This window comes from Lepisma saccharinum, chromosome 4, assembly GCF_977018435.1.
Source record: "Lepisma saccharinum chromosome 4, izLepSacc3.1, whole genome shotgun sequence".
Lineage (NCBI taxonomy): Eukaryota > Metazoa > Arthropoda > Insecta > Zygentoma > Lepismatidae > Lepisma > Lepisma saccharinum.
This window is the reverse complement of record NC_139232.1, coordinates 58,723,475-58,742,653: the sequence shown is the minus strand read 5'-3', so window position 1 is coordinate 58,742,653 and position 19,179 is coordinate 58,723,475. Positions and strand designations below refer to the sequence as shown.

The window sequence follows — 19,179 nt, the reverse complement described above, 5'->3', positions numbered from 1 at the left end:
ATAATATTCTTAGGAATATGTGTGACTATTAAAAAGAGTCACTGAATTGGAGATTCGTGGCTCCACCTTACTGCTAAGGACTAGAAGTGGAGATATGTCGATGTATTTGGAAATAGAGCTCTTCCGAGGCGTTTATTTAAACTAAACTGAAAACCACATTTTTGGAGTTCCATTCCTCAGATTCTCATGCGATAATACTGGGAACATTTCTCTTTTTAATTCATTTTTAGCTAAGGTTTATTGAAATAGTGAGCAAGATTGCATCATTTCTGAAATCATGTAACAACAGGTCCCCATGACCACCCCCTCCTCCTTCGAACTATGAAATATTATAATGTTAACCTATAAAATCCTATGAAAATACATTTGACAATTTTTCAGATTTTTGAAAGAATTTCAATTTCGTCCTCACATAAATGAATGGGTGTATTGTGGAGAGAGGTCCACTTCAGAAGTCTGCAGTCCACAATATTGAGTACATTTACTTTGATGATTACCATTGATGCAAGGCTACCAGATTTACTCAGGTAAGTCCATTCTCTTTATTTCCTGTCCCGACTTTTTTGTGTTGTGAAAATGTCTCTTTTTTTTATTTACTCACATTTAGACAGGTTCTTTATTTTAAAAATCATTGCTAATAGATAACAATTTATAAATATATTATTTTCTAAACATAAAGCTATCATGGCTCTTCAGTAGTGCTGCGCTGGTACAAGAAAAATAAAGTAAATTTGAAAACACTGTACTATTCAAGTACTTATGGAAATTTGATGTAAACAAAAAGCATCGAACTGTACGCCATGTGACAGTCTTTGTATCTGTAAGTGACTGTGTGGCTGATTGTGGGAAGGGAAGGGAGGGGGGGGGTGTTGTATGGTGAGATGAATTTTTTTCTCCATTACTTTGGACCATAATGTTGGAACTCAGTTGTACAATTGTATGTTTAGCTCCAGACCATAGAATTGGTGGTCACATCTAATACTCCAAAAACATTTCGTCGACCACAGTGGCAGAGTGGTTAGCACAGCACACTATGATGCCAGTGGTTCCGTTTTGTATCCCAGCTTGGGCAAATGTGTTCTTTGTGAGTGTGTTCCTTCATCAATTTCATATCATTCTCATCCTCATTGTCGTGATTGAACAAACTAGGCAGAAAAGCAATGCAAAATATCCCTAACTCAATCAACCTCAAAGCATTTATGATCTTCTCTTCGTACCATTCTCCCCTAAAAATCCTGGAAATGGTCCTTATATCAATATATAAAAATAAAGATAATGCAAGATCAACAAAAATATGAAATGAAATATTTTGTTCATTATCACTATTAATAGCAAGCAAGAATTAAATAAAATCTAAAGCTTAACAATATATACATGTATACATATTCCGATCTGGCACCTCCCTAAAAAAATCCTGGGTATGGGTCTGATTGACAACATTGCATCACCAGAGTTCCTTGATTTGATATTTGTTATTTAGCATCACTTTTCTTCCACTTGTGGCTAATGGTGACGGTGAGGATGAGTAATGGTATAATGAATTGATGAAGGGGTACTCACAAAGAACACTCACGTCAGTGGCAAAGCGTGACATTTTTACGTAGTCATCGCAAGATTTGCCAAACGTCAGGGTTGATCTTTCAGTGGAGAGGGGGGGGGGGGCACAATATTTCTCTGCGATAAACGCCAAGGTCACTGCCAATTCAATGTAAAAGATCATACCACAGACCTTACGACTACAAAAGACACATAATTCTATCTGATACAATGAGAATTATTAAATATGATGGAAACTGAAGTGAAAAAACCTTAATTGTCGCATTTAAAGGTAAGAAGAACCTTTATGGTTCACCGTCAATTGTTGTTTAGATAATGAAAAGCATATTCATATCGTTCTATGTTCCTTTACTCTTTACAAGTCGAAGTAGCAGACATTCGAGTGGTGTGCTCAGGATTTTTGAAGAGGAAGGGGGATGGGGTTATGTGTACTTTTTAGTAGTCATTCCTGAAGTCCTCATTTTGCCATCTTTTCCTGCCTTTTCTTTCTTCTTTTATTTCAAAGAATAATGAGCTTAAGGAGAATTATAATCCTCACCACCCCTCCTTGAGCATGCCACTGGACACTCGGAAGAATCTTGATGAGTCCAGACAAACCCTCCCATGGCTGTAAACATGAGGATGGGGTTGAAAAAAGGGCCTGTTATGACCCAGACCTTCAAAAGTAGGGGAAAGTACAGGTCGTTAGACCTGTCTGTCTGTTCGGAAGCATTTGGCTGTTCTCGGCACCGGCAGAGACCAGAGAGATTCGCACCATTCTGTGATGAGCTGGGCCGACGAACACCATTGCCTTCAATAGGAAACTTGGCGGGAGGGTAGTACTGGGGCCTCATTTTGATGCGCTAAGATTAGCGAATCTCTTGCGTATTTCAAGCTGTTTCATGCTGTTGCTTGGCTCATTTTGCACAAATATGCAAGTATTCTGACTTATTATTTTTACTGCTTCTCTAAAATATATAAAATGCAAAATTTTCATTATTTTGCTTGGTCATCGCCGCAATTCCCGATGACCTGCCTCTGTCTCATGTCCAGTGTGATCCTGGAGGTCAGCTCACAAATCCTGTTAATGATAGAAGAGGAAACAGAACAAACACTGTGGAGAAGTTTCCTGGCATGTGCAACTTGCTGTTTCTGTGTTTTTTTTATAAATATGAGAGGAATATTTTCTTTCCTTGATTTTGAAAAGCTTTTTATTATTTTATTTTTCTTGTGTTAGTGATAAGTTATTGTCGAAGGGTCCACTAGGCTTCTCCTAAACTATAGCCTAGGGGCAACAAGTCCAGGGGGACTGCACAAAAATGAGACACTGAAGGTGCAGAAGGGGCAAAGACCATTAAAATTCCTTAATGTGATAATAGCAAAAACAAACATGTAAAATCCATTTACATGCTTATTTCATGAAAGAAGGAAGGAGTTTCTAGTGTTTAACACTAGAATGGAAAAATATCTGATACCCCCTAGAACAGTGGAAAGGAGTCATTTTGACCCCTCATAAGAAATGCATTTCGAATTCTAATTATTTTAGAATGAGAACATATTTTTAATTCATATCATTTTCTGTGCTTTATGTATTATAATGAAAGTGTTTAGGTGGTTTATGATACATTTTGATTACAAATAAAAATTATAAACATCAACACCTGGACACTCCAGAATACGCAACATTTCACCACGAGAAACTGCTACTTGATATGACATGTTCAGAGGTATCCTTCCCGGTCCAAGAACACTACCTACATGATGACATGTAAAGTGTGACAAGTGGGAACATGTTAAAGATAGGTTGACACAGGCACAGCAACCTAACGCTGATATTGCAGTATGCATAAATGAAACTTTATAGAGGTCAAACTGACCCCTCCCGCTGTTCTAAGGGTATAACAGTAAATTTCACAGAAATAAATTATACATGGTGATTCAGAATTCCTATTACACATTTCTAGGGGTTGTAGAGGAGACTTAGCAATTTTGATAAGGAACCCATGTCCGGAAATGTACCGTTTTGGTACTACACAGATGACAAGATCACATAATTTCACATCTCCCACTTCACGGTAGGCAACCCACATTGACGGAGGGCAACGTTTTCAGTCACCTGATTTCATGTGTGTTGCTTCCAACGTCCTCTGTTTACAGTCTGTTTACACAGCACATGTGGATCCAACATGATGGCACACCAGCACACTTTTCCCATGTCGTCCGACAACATCTCAACAAACAGGGACAGGTGGATAGGCCATGGTGGACCAACTGCTTGGCCACCAAGATCACCGGATCTAACTCCTCTTGACTTTTTCGTATGGGGCTACGTGGAGAGTCTTGTTTTTGAGACTCCTGTAGTGTCGGAGGAAGACCTGGTTGCACGAGTTCTGGCTGCAGCAAACATGATTCAGCACACACCAGGTATTTTTTAGTGTGTGTATGCAAACATCCTTCAGAGGTACACTGTTTGCAATGAACTTCAGGGTCGCCACATCGAGCAGCTCTTGGAGTGACTCAGGTAGAGCAGGAGATGTGAAATTATGTGATCTTGTCATCTGTGTAGTATCAAAATTGTACGTTTCCGGACATGGGTTTATTATCAAAACTTGATCTACTAAGTTCCCTCTACAACCCCTAGAAGTGTGTAATAGGAATTCTGAATCAGCCTGTATTTTGTAGATTTTAATATACCATCTTAAAACAGGTTTGATACCCAGTAGAGGCACATAGTGGTTCGGATCCCACATTAAACTGTAGGTCCAGTTCCAATTAGCCTTTCTGTGCATAAAGTGGACTTAAAACACCAACTCAAAACAAAACCATCTTAAAAAGGACTAAGAATTATGAAAAGTCACATAATTTTGATGAAAGAATAAGAAAAATGGGATAGTTATTAAAGAAACAGTGACAGTGGGAGTCATTTTAACCTGTCCTGCCGTTCTAGTGTTAAATAGCTTCTTACATCAACTATTTAACCCCTCAAGCCGGTTCGATGTACACGTGTACGGACCCTCATAGTGCTTCTAGAGGCGGTTCGACGTACACGTATACGTCCCCTGTAGTAGTGACGTAATGAGGCATATTCTGTCATCTCTTGTTTTCCCACATGAATGAAAACGCATGTAACTCAAGAGTAGACTGCAAAGTGCTGCCATCTGTTGGTTTTCCTTCCAATTACATGAAATTATGTGCGATTGCATCACTTTATTAAAAAAACAGCTGAGAAATGGCGTCGCACGAGCCGGTAAAGGGCATCGAAACGGACGAAATTTTTTGCGTTTTTAGAGGAAAGTGACGGTGAAGGTTATTTATTATTATTGGTGTTCAGATTGTGAAGTAGGACTGTGTTTCAAAGCATGTTTTAAACTGTACCACACAATGTTGGACTTCTAAACTAACAAGAACACAAGACAGAAGTAGTACTTTGTAAGCGCAACATGTAAATTTTTATTTTTATTATTATTTTTGTTACTATAGTATAAATGTCATTATTTATACATTTTTAAGTAGTGTGAAGTTTCGTTTACAAGTCTTGAAAATTTCATTGTAATTGAGCAAATGGTTTTTAAGATATGTTCAATTTTGTGACATAATGCGAAAATTGCTGTTTCGCTGATTTAAAATTACCGCCTCTCGCAGCGGCTTATTTGTATTTAACTCTCGGCTTGAAGGGTTAACAGTGCTATTCCTAAATCTTGACATTGATCTGAGAATTTTTGTATATTACCATCAAATGTCAGTGAAGAGCGGTTGTTCATTGTTTTAAAAAGAATTCAAAGTGTCCTGAGAAATTCAGTGTCAGATAGAAGATGACATCTTTTGCAGCAAATGCTGGTGTCTTGCAAAAATTAACTTGGAGTCTCTCAATTATCAATTTGCTGCCATGAAAGCCAGAAGGGAACCGTTTTAGATAAGTGTTACCAAAGTTTAGTGAATAATTTTTAATCAGATGTTCCTAAATTTTAAAGTATACAAGAGTTAGTAATACAGGGCATGCAATTAGTGAAAGTAAAGTACCATAACAACAAAACTGTTAATACTGTTAATCGTTGCCCCGCACCTCCACCACGTCTCATACCCTCAGGTATGGGGGGATCTTTTGGGAATGTAGCTCACTAATCATCATTCATCCTTGATGGTAAAGCACTCTCTGCTCGTGGTGAGCTTGGTGGTAAGGCACTAGAGGTACTAAATTTACACACTTGAATGGCAACACATGACACTTGAGTTTCACACACCTAAAGACTGGATCAGCATGGGTAATGTAAGGATATACCTGTCTCTGTACTACAACTGAAGATCTGCTGGGAGAGATTATCCTTGTGACGTAGAATCTGACTTGCGACTAGCGTTAACACACACTCCTTAGAACCTCCTCCTCTCTCTCTATTCAATCGTAACTTGCTCCTCAATAACTCAATTAGAACTAACCCCGAACTCTCTGCCTCCCAGACATTTATTCCAATTCAATTTACTAAACAAATGCACAGTCAGGACTGTAGCCTCTTCCTGGATTTCGTCCGCTTACCTGTTTACAGTGGCGTCACGTGCGGTTCACATACGGGTGTTCAAAATAAAATTTTTATACTGATTGGAGATTTACTCCTCTCCCCTTGTAACTTCATATTCAATTGAAAAAGTAAGAATAACAGTTCAACTTATTTTCAACTATTTCCCACAAAAATCACACAATATTTGAAGTAATACAAGATTTTTCATTCAATTAACACTCTTTTGATTATGCAATTTACAATTTTACTAATTGGCTAGTGCAAACTAATTAGTATAACATGCAATCTCAGGTATGTACAATGCAAGACTACCATACTTCGCAATCTACTTTCTGTTACACCGACCATATGTTAACCACCGACATTCATTCAGTGTTGGAAGCATGTGCATCGTTAGCGGGACAGTGGGGAGGACGCATCCAGTCCAGAAAAAAATATTTTGTGTATGTAAGATATTTGGGTATTATACAGAATGCCCTCGCCCCGCCCACAATAACTCGGCTGTACAATGCAGATGTTTGTCTGGTGAGGCCCATCCTTTTTACTTCCGATCGTTCTGCTTCGCTCATTCGCGAAAATGAAGTTTCTTTCAATAGTATACAAAACACAACACTACACTACACACACGCACGTGCGTGCGCACGACTAAATGCCAATGTACATAAATTCACCCAACCGCTTGCCAATAGATATCGCGCTCTCAAAAGTCGACACCACTCTAACAGCGTTTTGCTGGTTCCCGCCAAAGAGCATAGGCTTTTTTATTGCCCCGCAAAATGAACGGAACTTGACCTTTCCAAAAATAACATGTCCCCTTGAAGTTCTCAGAAGCAACAGTGTTGCCAACAATTGAAACGCAGAAGTTGCTAAATCTTCAACATGCACTAAAAGTTGCTTAATCAAATTTACAGGTGAAAAATTCAAAATATATTTTTAAAAAGTGCTGTAAAGAACAACTGTAAAGAACAACTTACGTCAGGTTTATTCCAACCAATAAATTAAATTTCAATGTTTGTGTTTTTATATGTAGATTGAAAAATTACTTACTTTCAAATTAGATAATTTTATGCACACTTCGTTTTAATTTTCTAACTTCAAAGAAGAAAATATTATGTGTAGCAAAAATGCATCTCTAGTATTCTGAAAGTTATATTTTGTTCTTTTACAATAAGCATATTCTAATAACGTAGAGAATAGTAAAAATAATTTACTAACAACAATTGATAACTGTTTTCGGTAACAGCTATTTAGGCCTAGGACTCCATACTATTCTGAGTACATTCAATTGATGTAAATATAGTCCGCACTTTCCTTTGCAATTTAAGTTGGTGAGAGTTCTTTTTTTGTTGTTTGCATTAAAAACGTCGATTACTAAAAAAAGTTGCATAGTCTGAATGGCCCTTAGATGCACATGCGCAAATCATATAAACCTTGAAAGATATGTAACTCCTGCAGACTAGTTTCTAAAGAAAAGTCGCTCGTCACTATTCCGTGAACTTTAGCACCCACTGGAATTTAAAATCCACCAGGTTTAGCGATTTCTCACTAAAGTTTGCAACTATGTAGCTCAGACTGTCTCGAGTCCCCCTAGACATGCCTTGTATATGCTGCACTCTGGTGCTGAATGCAAGAAGTATTGCCGCTTGAATCAGAGATCCCAGCACCATATGTTCGCACAGCCCAGTGAACATTTTCGTGGTATAATGGCCAACAGTCCCTTAGCTGTCCATCTGATGCGACACGCACAGCAATTGTGTTCAACGCAATCTGTGGAACACAGTGGGAGTCAGTGTTACCAACTCTCTAAAAAAGTTATCAGATGTGAAAGACGTCGACTCCGAGTAAATTATGTGTATATATTCGAACATCAAAGAAGTTTTTTTTTCGAAAAAATATATGTGTGTGTGTGTGTGTGTGTGTGTGTGTGTGTATGTGTGCGCATTTAATATGTACGTAATTTAAAACATTTACATGAGTGTTCACGTGCTCATGCAAACATTATCACGCCTGCCTGTTTATACCGCTGATGACCAGGAAGAGCTTCAGTGCTGTCTGACACTGCATTCCTGTGATGTTTCTGAATATTTCCTGATTGAAATGTGATGGTTGAATGACTGGAAGTTTAAGTTCGTTGTCCATAATAATTAAAAAGATACTACAGATCGTTTCAATACTAATAATAATGTCTGCAGGACCCAAAGTAAAGGATGACCTAGGGGCTTAAATATTATAACCTCATCCTCGTGGTTATTGCGGAAGAAGTAATACAAGCCGATATGGGATTGAGGATTGATTCTAAATTGTGTTTTAAATATAGAATAGAAAAAGTCTTTTTATTTGTTAAAGAGCGAAGTTCAGCCTCAGGTTGCTCTACCACCTAACTCTGTGCTCTACCTTTTTCTTATCTTTTCCTCGATATTTTGTGACTTTTCATAATTCTTTGTCGTTTTTAAGATGGTATATTGAAATCTACAAAATATAATTTCTTTCTGTGAAATTTACTCTTATACCCCTAGAACAGCGAAAGGGGTTAATTTGACCCCTGTAAAGTTTCATTTATGCATGCTGCAATATCAGCGTTAGGTTGCTGTTCCTGTGTCAATCTGTCTTTAGCATGTTCCCACTTGTCATACTTTACTTGTCCTTATGTAGGTAGTGTTCTTGGACCGGGAAGGATGCTTCCGAACATGTCGTATCAAGTAGCGGTTTCTCGTGGTGCAATGTTGCATATTCTGGAATGTTCAGGTGTTGATGTTTATATTGTTTATTTGTAATCAAGATGTATCATAAACCACCTAAACACTTTCATTATACGAGGGACATTCCGAAAGTAAGTTTCGTCATTTTTTTTCACAGGGAAGCTGTATTACAAAGTGCAGAAACACATTGCCATAACAAAAGACAATCTTTCCTGAATTCACGATGGGAGCAGAGGAGCGATGGCGCTTGCACAGAGTGCCAAAGAATAGAGATAAGCAGCAGACCGATGTGCCCAAGCTCATTCGAGTGGAAACCAGTATGGCAGAAACGTGGTCACAAATGGAAGTGCGTGCTGTCGTGGGCTTTTGTCATTCTTGCAGTCTTGTGCTCAGGGGTGAACACTTGACATGGTACTAGCCTGAGGGCAATGACTTCCTGTTCAGGTTTTGTTCTGGGACGATAATGTATGACCCCACACAGCATGGGTCACTGCAGAACACATTCGTGTCTGGGATGGGAGAGATTGAATCACCCAGCCTACAGCCCCGATTTTGCCCCATCAGGCGTCTACTTTTTTCCTGCGTCACTTCGTAAGCAACGAAGAGGTGCAACAGGCTATGAAGAACTTCCTTAAATTCGCTGGGCACCGATTTTTACCAGGAGAGTTTCTTGAAATTGATTTCATGTAACAACAAATGTATCAACATCGGTGGCGACTATGTGAAAAAATATTGTATTTTGTTATGACATTGTATTCTTCTGTTTGTAATAAAGCTTTCCTGTGAAACAAATGATGAGACTTACTTTCGGAACGTCGTTCGTATAATACATAAAGCACAGAAAACAATATAAATTTAAAATATTAACAACCTTCTACCTGTATGAAATTTGTTTCAAATCTCCCTGGAAATTCTGATCTTAATACCTGGAACATGACTGTAGAACCTTTTCTTGCAACTGTAAATGGTACACTGCATCAAGTAAGTTTATAGTTTTAGGTAATTTTTGGTAGCAACATAACTTATATTATCCAGTACAATCAACTTACCCATGAAAGGAACTTCAGATGGACATTCTCTCCCCTTTTGTGCTCGTACAATCAGCTCCCCAGTTTCACTGTATGCATAAATGTAAGCAAACCTACAATTTTCTTCATCATGGAATGCACACAAGCTTTCATCCTTGCCTTCATCAGCTGTAATTGTGCAATTAAATGAGAATTAGAACAAATGTATGTGTACCATTGCTAATCTGAAACTAATTTACCAAGCAATATTTACAAGAAAATCTTAAAACAGAAGCAGGCACATACTCAAGGGGGTTATGGCCACCCTCTCCAACTATGAAATAATGCAAAACTATAGAAAGCTATGAAAATAAAGTTGAGGATTTTTCACAATTTGCACAAATAAATGGGTTTTTTGTGAGGAGGAAATCTGCAGTCTGCAATATTCAAGTGATACTACTATATGTCCCGATTTAGTTGGTAAGTCAATTCTTTTTTAATTCCTGTCCTGACTTTTTAAAACTGCAGTCGTGATGCAAAAATGTCGCAATTTTTCAGTAACTCTCATTCAGAAATGTTCATTATAAGACTCATTATTATTACATATCATTTAATTTATAAATACCTAGTCTGACCATAAATACTGTTACACACTATTTTGTGAATAAATTGAATATGGTTTCATATTTTTAAATGTTCTGTTAGTATGTTACACTTACATATATTACACACAAAATTGTTTTCAAAATGTACAATTTTCGCCCTCACACAGGCTCGAAGTCTCCCTGGCCAGGCATCTATTACAGCATGCATGGTCTTGATGGTAAAGTCTGCCCCTGCTGCTATCAAGGAGCGCTTTTAACTTTCAATTATAGGGTGCCTTGTCTTGCAGACAGTCCCCTCTAGCTCTGGGCAGAGTTTGTAGCCCAAGGTACTGAGATCATGGCTATGAGATGGCCAATCAAAAGTGGAGATGAAATCGAGTACACTGGTCTCCAGTCACCGTCGTGTCATCCTTGCCTTATGAGCTGGGGCAGAATATTTCTTGAACATCCAGGATTCATTGTGAAACATTGTTTGGTTCAACAGTGTCACGAGAGGGTCCAGGACACTTTCCACATACACTTTCGCATGGCTTTTAAGCCCTTTTCTAAAAAATGAGGCCTGGTAGAACTCTCATAGCTCACCCCCCACCAAACCATGACTGAGGAGGGCTGGTGGCATCTCTGATTTTTGGGAACTCTCTCACAAACTTCTCTAGAGTTTGAAGCATACACCCTTTCATTTTGGCGGTTAAAACTTTATTCAGTGGTGAACAATTTCTTGTCAGTGAAGAGAATCCTGCAATGCCCATTGGCAACGTACCGCTGCAGGAGCCATCTCGATTTCAGTTCCCTCTGCTTCTTCACTTGTGTCATCAGGAAATTTCCAGTACTCCACCGGTCAGCTCTAATTCCCAGGTCTTCATTAAGTACCCTGAACAATTATTGTTGTGAAATGTTCAGCTCCTGTGCCATTATCACTTGCTTCCGGATGAGATTTCGGCAGATGCGAGCCATCACTGCTTTAACAGCCGCCACTGTTCATACGGTGTGAAGTCGACCAACTCTTGGGCGATCTTTCATGCTACCAGTATCAGTGAATCTCTGGATTGTCTGATACACAAATCTTTTGCTCATCTTCGGGATTTTTAGGGTCTGGAAAATCTCCGTGAGTGACTTCCCAACCATATGCAGAGCAATTACAATTTGAAAACATTGGTAACTTGCAAAATACAGGTAAAAAAAAGGTAAAGTGTTCCCCTGTGCATAGCACCATGCCATGAAGGCGTATAGGGGGTGTGGGGGTAACGCCCCACACTTTCTTGATCCGGTCGTGAGTGGGGGTGATGTGATCAGCATCACGCCCCTGACCGCCTTTACCCCCCCAGGGTTTCCCCCAGGTACCCATGTTATTCAATGCTGGGTGGGCGCCGGGGCCGCTTCCATCATTAGAAAAGTTCCCGGATTTGAACCGGCCGGGAATCGAACCTGGGACCTTTAGCATGGTAGTCAGGCACATTACCGACTGAGCCACCGCGGCCACATTGCAAAATACAGCTCTATTCAAATACTTCTGAGAATTGAATGTAAACAATAAGCACCAAGCTGTATGCCTTTAGCATTGGTGGTTACATCGAATTCTCCAACATCATTGCAATTAGCCAGGAGTGGTAGAAAAGCAATGTAAAATAACCTAATTCAACAAATCAAATGGTCCCAGGTTCGAATCCTGGTCTGGGCATGGGTGTTCTTTGTGAGTGTTCCTTCAGCAATTTCATCATATCGTCACAACATCGTCATCTTTGTGATTAGCCAAAAATGGCAGAAAAGTGAAGTAAAATAAACCAAATCAATCAATATTTTTGGATCCCCCACCACGTTGGTAAATAAATCCTGAGTACAGGCCTGAGAAAAAGCAACATCTTCATCTACCTAAAAAAAATATATATTCAACATTGTACAAACATAGTACACATTCAACTGTTATTTTCCATTACATATATACAAAGCCCCTAACCATCTTCAATAGCTCCACTTCTCCACTTTCCACCCCTACCATACAAAGACAATAGCCTAATATTTTCCATTGCCCACCCATATAGTAGAACTATGCCTTAAATCATCCTTCACATCTTAGGAACACTGCAACCTATGACTGAAAAAAGTCTTAGTAAAACATGGTTATCTTTCAAACCTGTTTAAAAAAATAAATCAACAGAACTACCTTTTTCATCTGTACTAAAGAACCTGATACCAACTCGTATTTATTGGTCACTTTACAACCTTGACCTCAAGAAAATCGAATACACCCTCCATTCCTTCCTCTCCATCATCCATAGTGGTCCTAACCAGCAGTGTATTTTCAGACAAATCTAGTGATTAACATGCAATGTTAATTGAACATTATCCATTGTCTAGTGCTTTTTACTGTACTTATTTTAACACTACATTTCTAGAGAGCTTATCTTCTCCCATCTTCAGGTGAACAGCTTTATTTTTGCTGGTGGTTTGGATCAAACCTATGGTAGACCTGTGATTTTAATAAATCTGGTGCACTTTCACGACATCCCCCGAAATTCTGTGTTAATTTTTGCTCCACTTATGCTACATACTATTTCTATTTTCTCAGGACAGGGGCCATATTTGCTTGAATTTTACATTGGAATGACTTATAGAATTTTTGGACATTGCTATGAAGGCTGCTTCTTTGAATTTCCTCAGTTTTCAATTTGGTTCTTTCTTTTATGTTTATGCCAGACCCTGTGGCCGAGTGGTTAGCACATCGTGCTGTGATACCAAGGGTCCTGGGTTTGAATCCTGGGTAAGGCATGGGTATTTGTGTTTGTCCAGATGATAAGAAACTGAGAAACTGTAACAATTGAAAAGTGTAAAAGTGAGAAAAAGTGTGAATGGTGGGGGATACCTCCATGTAGGGGGTATTTCCTTTAAAAAAAAAAGAAAAGAAAGTGATTAACACATCGTGCTGTGATGCCAAGGGTCCCGGGTTCGAATCCCGCTCAGGCTTGGTTGTTTGTGAATGTCCATTCATCAATTTCATCATTTTATCACTCGTACCCATCTTCGCAAATTAGCCAAGAGGCACAAAACGCAAAGTACAATAAACTAAATCAATCAATCAATCTTTTATGTTTTATGTTGTTCCACACTTTCTCACACAAGATTTTTAAAGTACACCAACGTATCTATTCAGCAATTTAAAATTCTGTAATCAAATCATTCATTTTCTACGTGAGGGCACAAGAAACTTTATATATGTCAACATAGTGCAGCCTCATTCAAGTTATGCTAATGCTGTTTTAAGGTTAAATAAACTGAATGTAACAAATACTTTCTTCTTTGTAGGAAGTATGATGGTAGAAGCATACAGGTAATGTCCCAAAATGCTCATAATATAGAAACGAATTGACATCAACATACATACCCGAAATAAGCATTTATTAGAAGCATGCAGTTGTTTATTATTGAAAATCAAATTACCTTGTAACGTTTGGACTTCAATTGGTAAAAACTCGCAGGTGTTGCATTCTTCGTCTGTTAAATTGCCTGTTTTGAAGACTTGACATTGAACGCATCCTCTAAGTTCATCACATCTGCCAGGGCATGTCTGAGAAAAAAATATATATTTGCACCATACGTATATAAAGAGGGTGTTGCCACAGAATGACAATATATTTTCGCTTTTTTACTCTTATACCTTATTTCAACACTACAAGCCTTCAAAATAGTCACACTACAACACTACAAGCCCTACATACACACTCGCCACAAGTGGAGTATGCTGAATTCAAACCCTGAGCTCAGATTATATAATTAAAACAACAACAGTAAGGAATGGACCTTGATGTAAGAGGAGGGGTCCTAATGTTTTAATTAGTGAGCTAGCTATTGAGATGTAATTTGATTGGCATATCATTGATCCTTTTGTGCATGATGCTGTAAATGACAGCTACTTATGTCAACTGGTTTTGTTATTGGAGCTGGTAGATGTCATTAACCTAATGAAGGGTTCCTGGGTTTGATACCTGGTGGAGGCATCTTGCACAGTGGTTCGAATACCACTTTAAACTGTAAGTCCAGTCCTGATTAGCCTATCTGTGCATAAAGTGGATTTAAAAGAACAACTCAAACTCAGATGTCAGTAACCAGCATGATGAACAAATTTGAAGCCTGCAGTGTTATCAAGTCCCTCCATTTGAAGAGTACAGCACCTGCCAAATTAATGACGAAATTGGCTATTTATAGTGATGAAAATCCATCATATGACACTGTTGTGAGGTGGAAAGGGAACAAAATACATGTTCCTCACAGGTGAGACTCAATCCAGGAGACAATCAAATAACCATTGAAGTGAACTTGAATGAAGTTGGTCTTAGTTATGGGAGTGTGTGGAAAATTATGCATAAGCAACTGTACATGTTTAAAGTGTCAGAACAGATACTGATTATGTTGGAGTAGAAGAAGTCTTTGCAAGCCTCATAACTATAGATGAATTCTGAGTCTACCTGTATGAATCGCAGACCAATGAAATGATCAAGGAGTGGAAACATTTTTCTCACTCCAACTCCCAAATATGCTAAAGTGTAGAAATCTGTTGTCATGTTGTCCACTTTTTGGGACTGTTGTGCCATAATCTTAACTGATTTCCTTCTAATGGGAAATTGCGAGATACAGTGAAAGAAAAAAACCCATAGTATGATCAGCAAAGTCATTCATCTCCTAGTCAACAATGCACCCACACATTCCACCCTGGCATCTGCTGTGGAAGCTGACATGTGTGTTTACAAAATATTACCCCATCCCCCTATTTGCCTGATCTTGCACCAAGTGACTCCTTTCTCTTCCCTGAGATGAAGAAGCCAATTCGGGGTCGGTGATTTGACAACATAGATGATGTCATTATGGAAGTGAAACAGTGGTTCTCGAGGCAATCATGGAACTTTTATGATGATGGGTTGCTGAAGGTCAAGAAACACTGGCAGAAATATGTGGCTCGACAGGGCAACTACTTGGAAAAGGCTTAAGTTCAACACACCACATTTAACGTTCTATCTTATTGTGTTCATGATGATAATTAAAACTTTGCAATATCCCCTCAAACTTATAGGAGCGGCCTATATTCTTTAAGCATCAAAATGAGGTCTTAATGAAACTTTTTCATTTTGATGTCCTCTTCATATTACAAAAGTTTCTTGGTGCTGCATGATAATATTTTTGTGTGTTTGAAATATTTTTCTCTTCCAAGAAATAAAGTAAATAATCATTCAAATGACTAAATTAGTAAGTAATTAAAAAGCACAGGTCTTGGTAATTTTTGGGAAAATTATGAAAACCAAGTGCATATTTTACCTTTTTTTTAAAAATAAAAAGGATCTTTTTATATAGGTATTCATTATATTTTAAACATATTTTCCCACGTAGAGTAACTTATTGCAGTACAAACTCACAATATTAAAAACAATAACAATATGCATTTCTGCATTACTTTAGCAGGTAGTCAAACCTAAGTTGCTTCCACATAAAATTATTCCTAAGCAGGAAGTCAAATAACTACACTTACTGGACATTTCTCGCAATATCTTCCTGAATATTGGCTCCCGTGTTTCTCAGAACATTTGCATACTCCACATTCACACTCTCCATTTCCTGAACACAGTATGTCATCATCTCCTGGAGCAACACATGTGTCAGTGGCATTTCTGCATTGACATGCATTTTTTTCCCACCCTTCATTGCACTTGCAGTTGCCACAAATGCATGTGCCATGGTCTGGCCCTGAGCACAATTGACCGTTGAAACGGTCACATGAAAAATTGTCACATTCGCAATAAGGTCCTTCAATTTTCTGAAAAAAAAATTGAAGATAACTATTGTTTACACTTCAGCTCGTACAGAAGTTGTATTAATCATCATTGAATTGCACCATACTTTAACTACAGGTAATGACGTATCTGATAAGGATGGTTTAATATAATCCAAATATTGTATGAAGAATGATAATTTCCAGAAATTCAAATACACGTATTTACTCATGTATAATGCACACTTTTTTCCAAAATTTTTATTCCCAAAAACTGTGGTGCGTATTATGCACGGAATAATTCAGACAGGCAACATGACACCGTACAGGGTCATTCCATGATTTTGGGACACTTGCATTGATTTTATATGTTTATGGAACCCTATCATATTATATATCGTTGTAAAGCTTAAATCATGCAGTTTCTGAATATGGCAACAGTATTCCATTCAAGATAACGACACTAATGTGAAATGCTGTTGAAATAAGTTCATCACAAAATGAAGGAATGTTCTGATTTCTGTGGTGCTTTGGATGAAAGAAAACATAAGGAAAAAGAAAACAATACTTAAAATGTATTACTGGCCAAATAATAATATACATATGGAGTGTGTAAATTCCTTAATGGAAGAAATTTTTTGCTGTTAACTGAAGGTCCTGAATGGTCCTCATATAAATGTTACATTAGTCACGGAAAAAGTATATATTTTGAAGTTCTTGTAGAAGTAAAGAAGGAATGAGCAAATCCATGTATAAAAGTTTGAAGGCCATTTCAAACGATTTTTTACTTTGTAATCATGGGCGTCCGGAAGGGGGGCAAGGGGGGCCGTGGCCCCCCTGGAAAACGAGTCAACCAAAAATTACATATTTCACACATATTTCAGCCACAATAATGTGTGTTACTTATTGCACGAACATGATAAATTCAAATTTTAGCAATGTTTTTTGAGGGATGAACACTATTATTGGGGAAAATATGCCATGTTAGCCCCGCCTGGAAAAAAACCATCCTTGCCCCTCCCTGAAAAAAAATCCTGCAGACGTCCATGTTTGTAATGTAATGTTCTGCAACACCAAGAAAAGCTGTGCAACGCTGGCGGAATTCAAGCATGCACCTTCCTTCACATGGGATGCATATCAGCAGTATTTGTAGGACAAGAAATAATAGAAAATAACCTCCTGAGCACTGCAAATCCATAATGTAATTTTGATCTCACTTTCTACTATTACAGAATAAGTAAGGTGTTTAAAGAGTGAAAGCTTTGGGATGCTAAACACAGTGGTGGGAGAAGGGGGAGGTGGCATGGGTTGGGAGGTTTATTGTTTACACAAGAGGATATTCTCCTCTTGGTCCACATAGCAACAGCTTTACGACCCACAACTAAGGAAGCCATTTTTTGAAACTGGATTTTACTGTGCATTATATACGCGATATAATTATTTGTAACTTTTACCCATCGAAAACCAGGGTGCGCATTATACATGCATAAATACGGTAGTACACAGTGAATGTTTATATAAATTTAAATTTTAGAAAATAGAAAATATTTTGTCTGAGAAGATTAACGTTGATGCATATTTACTACATCCATATGGTAACACTATTAGCTCACATCTGAATCTACAATAGTTGAACATTTTCTTAAATGCTTGAAAATGCCACCTACCTCTTCAGGGCTGTCACGAATATCACATTCGCAGACTCCGCAGTTGCAGGTTCCCCTGCCAGAGCAGTCAACTGTATCATTGACTTGTCGACATACAGCTGTGAGATCTTTCTCGTTTTGTGTCTCACTGTCACACTCACACTTTCGTCCAAAGTTCAGCTTGTTGCACTCACATATACCACACTTGTATGTTCCCTTTCTATTGCACCTTTCTGAATTCTCTTCATAATACTGGAAATAAAAGAGAATTAATGGTGGTATGATTTCCAATAGGCAATTTTCCAGAATTTTTCAGCTGGGGAGAAGAGAGTGACTAAGTCTGTTTTTATTTGGTGGTGGAAAAGTAAATATAGTGCCAAAAAATAATAAATTGGGCCTTTTGGGAAGAATTTTAGGGAATGTTAAGGAAAATGTGAGGTTATTAGGGGTGGGTGGATCAACCACTGATTTCAAATAACAGCAAAACATTCTTGAATTAGATTATGTCTAAGTGCTACTTTGAAACTTGCTTACTCTTATAGAAAATGAGTCATGCTTTCTGCCCTCAGAATGAATCTCCTTCCGTGCAGTTACTAATAAATCCTTAAAAGTATACAACAAATTCTAATGGAGAAAAGAATGTGATCAATATAGATTTTAAATGCATTTGGAAAATTAATGCATATGAAATATGTTATATCCTTACATATTAATTAAAAGAATGCAATGAAACTATCGGCACTTTAAATTAGTACCTTGTCTCCCTGCCGTTCACAATCGCAGTCACACAACATCTCCAAATCAACTAGGAGAGATTCATTGATACCAACGGGATAAATTCTGAAGGTTTGCTTCCGGTCTCTCTTACTACGAGGACAGCTTTTGACCTAAAATTCATTATTTTCAAATTAGACAAATTCATTATTATGCAAACAAATCAGTTAAGGGTATGAATATATACAATAATACCTATATAAATAATAAAAAAAGCTAATTCATTACACCAGCTTCTAGTTTGCACTGGGATTTGGTGAAACACTGCATGTGTTAATCTATAAGTCTAATCATGTCTGTTTGGATAATATAGTCTTCTCAGATTCATCATTCCATACCACATTTAAAATACATGTTGGAGAAACGATCCTATATCCACACATTTGGAATTGAAGGGTCTGTAACAATAGGTATTATAATATAAAAAAATATTACTTCATTTGTGTGTAGATCATGGTAGAGTCACTCGGGGGAATATGCCCATCGGGGTTAAATTCCCACCCCCTTGTATCTCGTGCAACGTTAATGTTATGACAATTCTGTGACTCTTGTTTAAAAGCGTCCTCTGTGGTGAGACGAGGTAGCAGGTTTGGAGCTTGTAAGAAGAATCTGAAGCCATTCAGGGTTAATTTCATGAGGTAAG

At 37.9% G+C, this 19,179-nt stretch overlaps 1 protein-coding gene across 3 annotated transcripts in view; it reads right to left on the bottom strand.

Moving 5' to 3' along the window:
- LOC145986484 (integrin beta-PS-like) overlaps window positions 1-19,179 on the bottom strand; it is a 79,960-nt gene that overhangs the window by 2,771 nt on the left and 58,010 nt on the right. For all 3 annotated transcript variants that reach the window (XM_083120546.1, XM_083120547.1, XM_083120548.1), the window contains 5 exons: window positions 18,518-18,649; window positions 17,784-18,014; window positions 15,877-16,161; window positions 13,797-13,923; window positions 9,799-9,945 (listed from right to left, as the gene is read on the bottom strand). In XM_083120546.1, coding sequence (XP_082976672.1) covers window positions 9,799-9,945; window positions 13,797-13,923; window positions 15,877-16,161; window positions 17,784-18,014; window positions 18,518-18,649 — 922 coding nt within the window. The remainder of the gene's footprint in view (window positions 1-9,798; window positions 9,946-13,796; window positions 13,924-15,876; window positions 16,162-17,783; window positions 18,015-18,517; window positions 18,650-19,179) is intronic.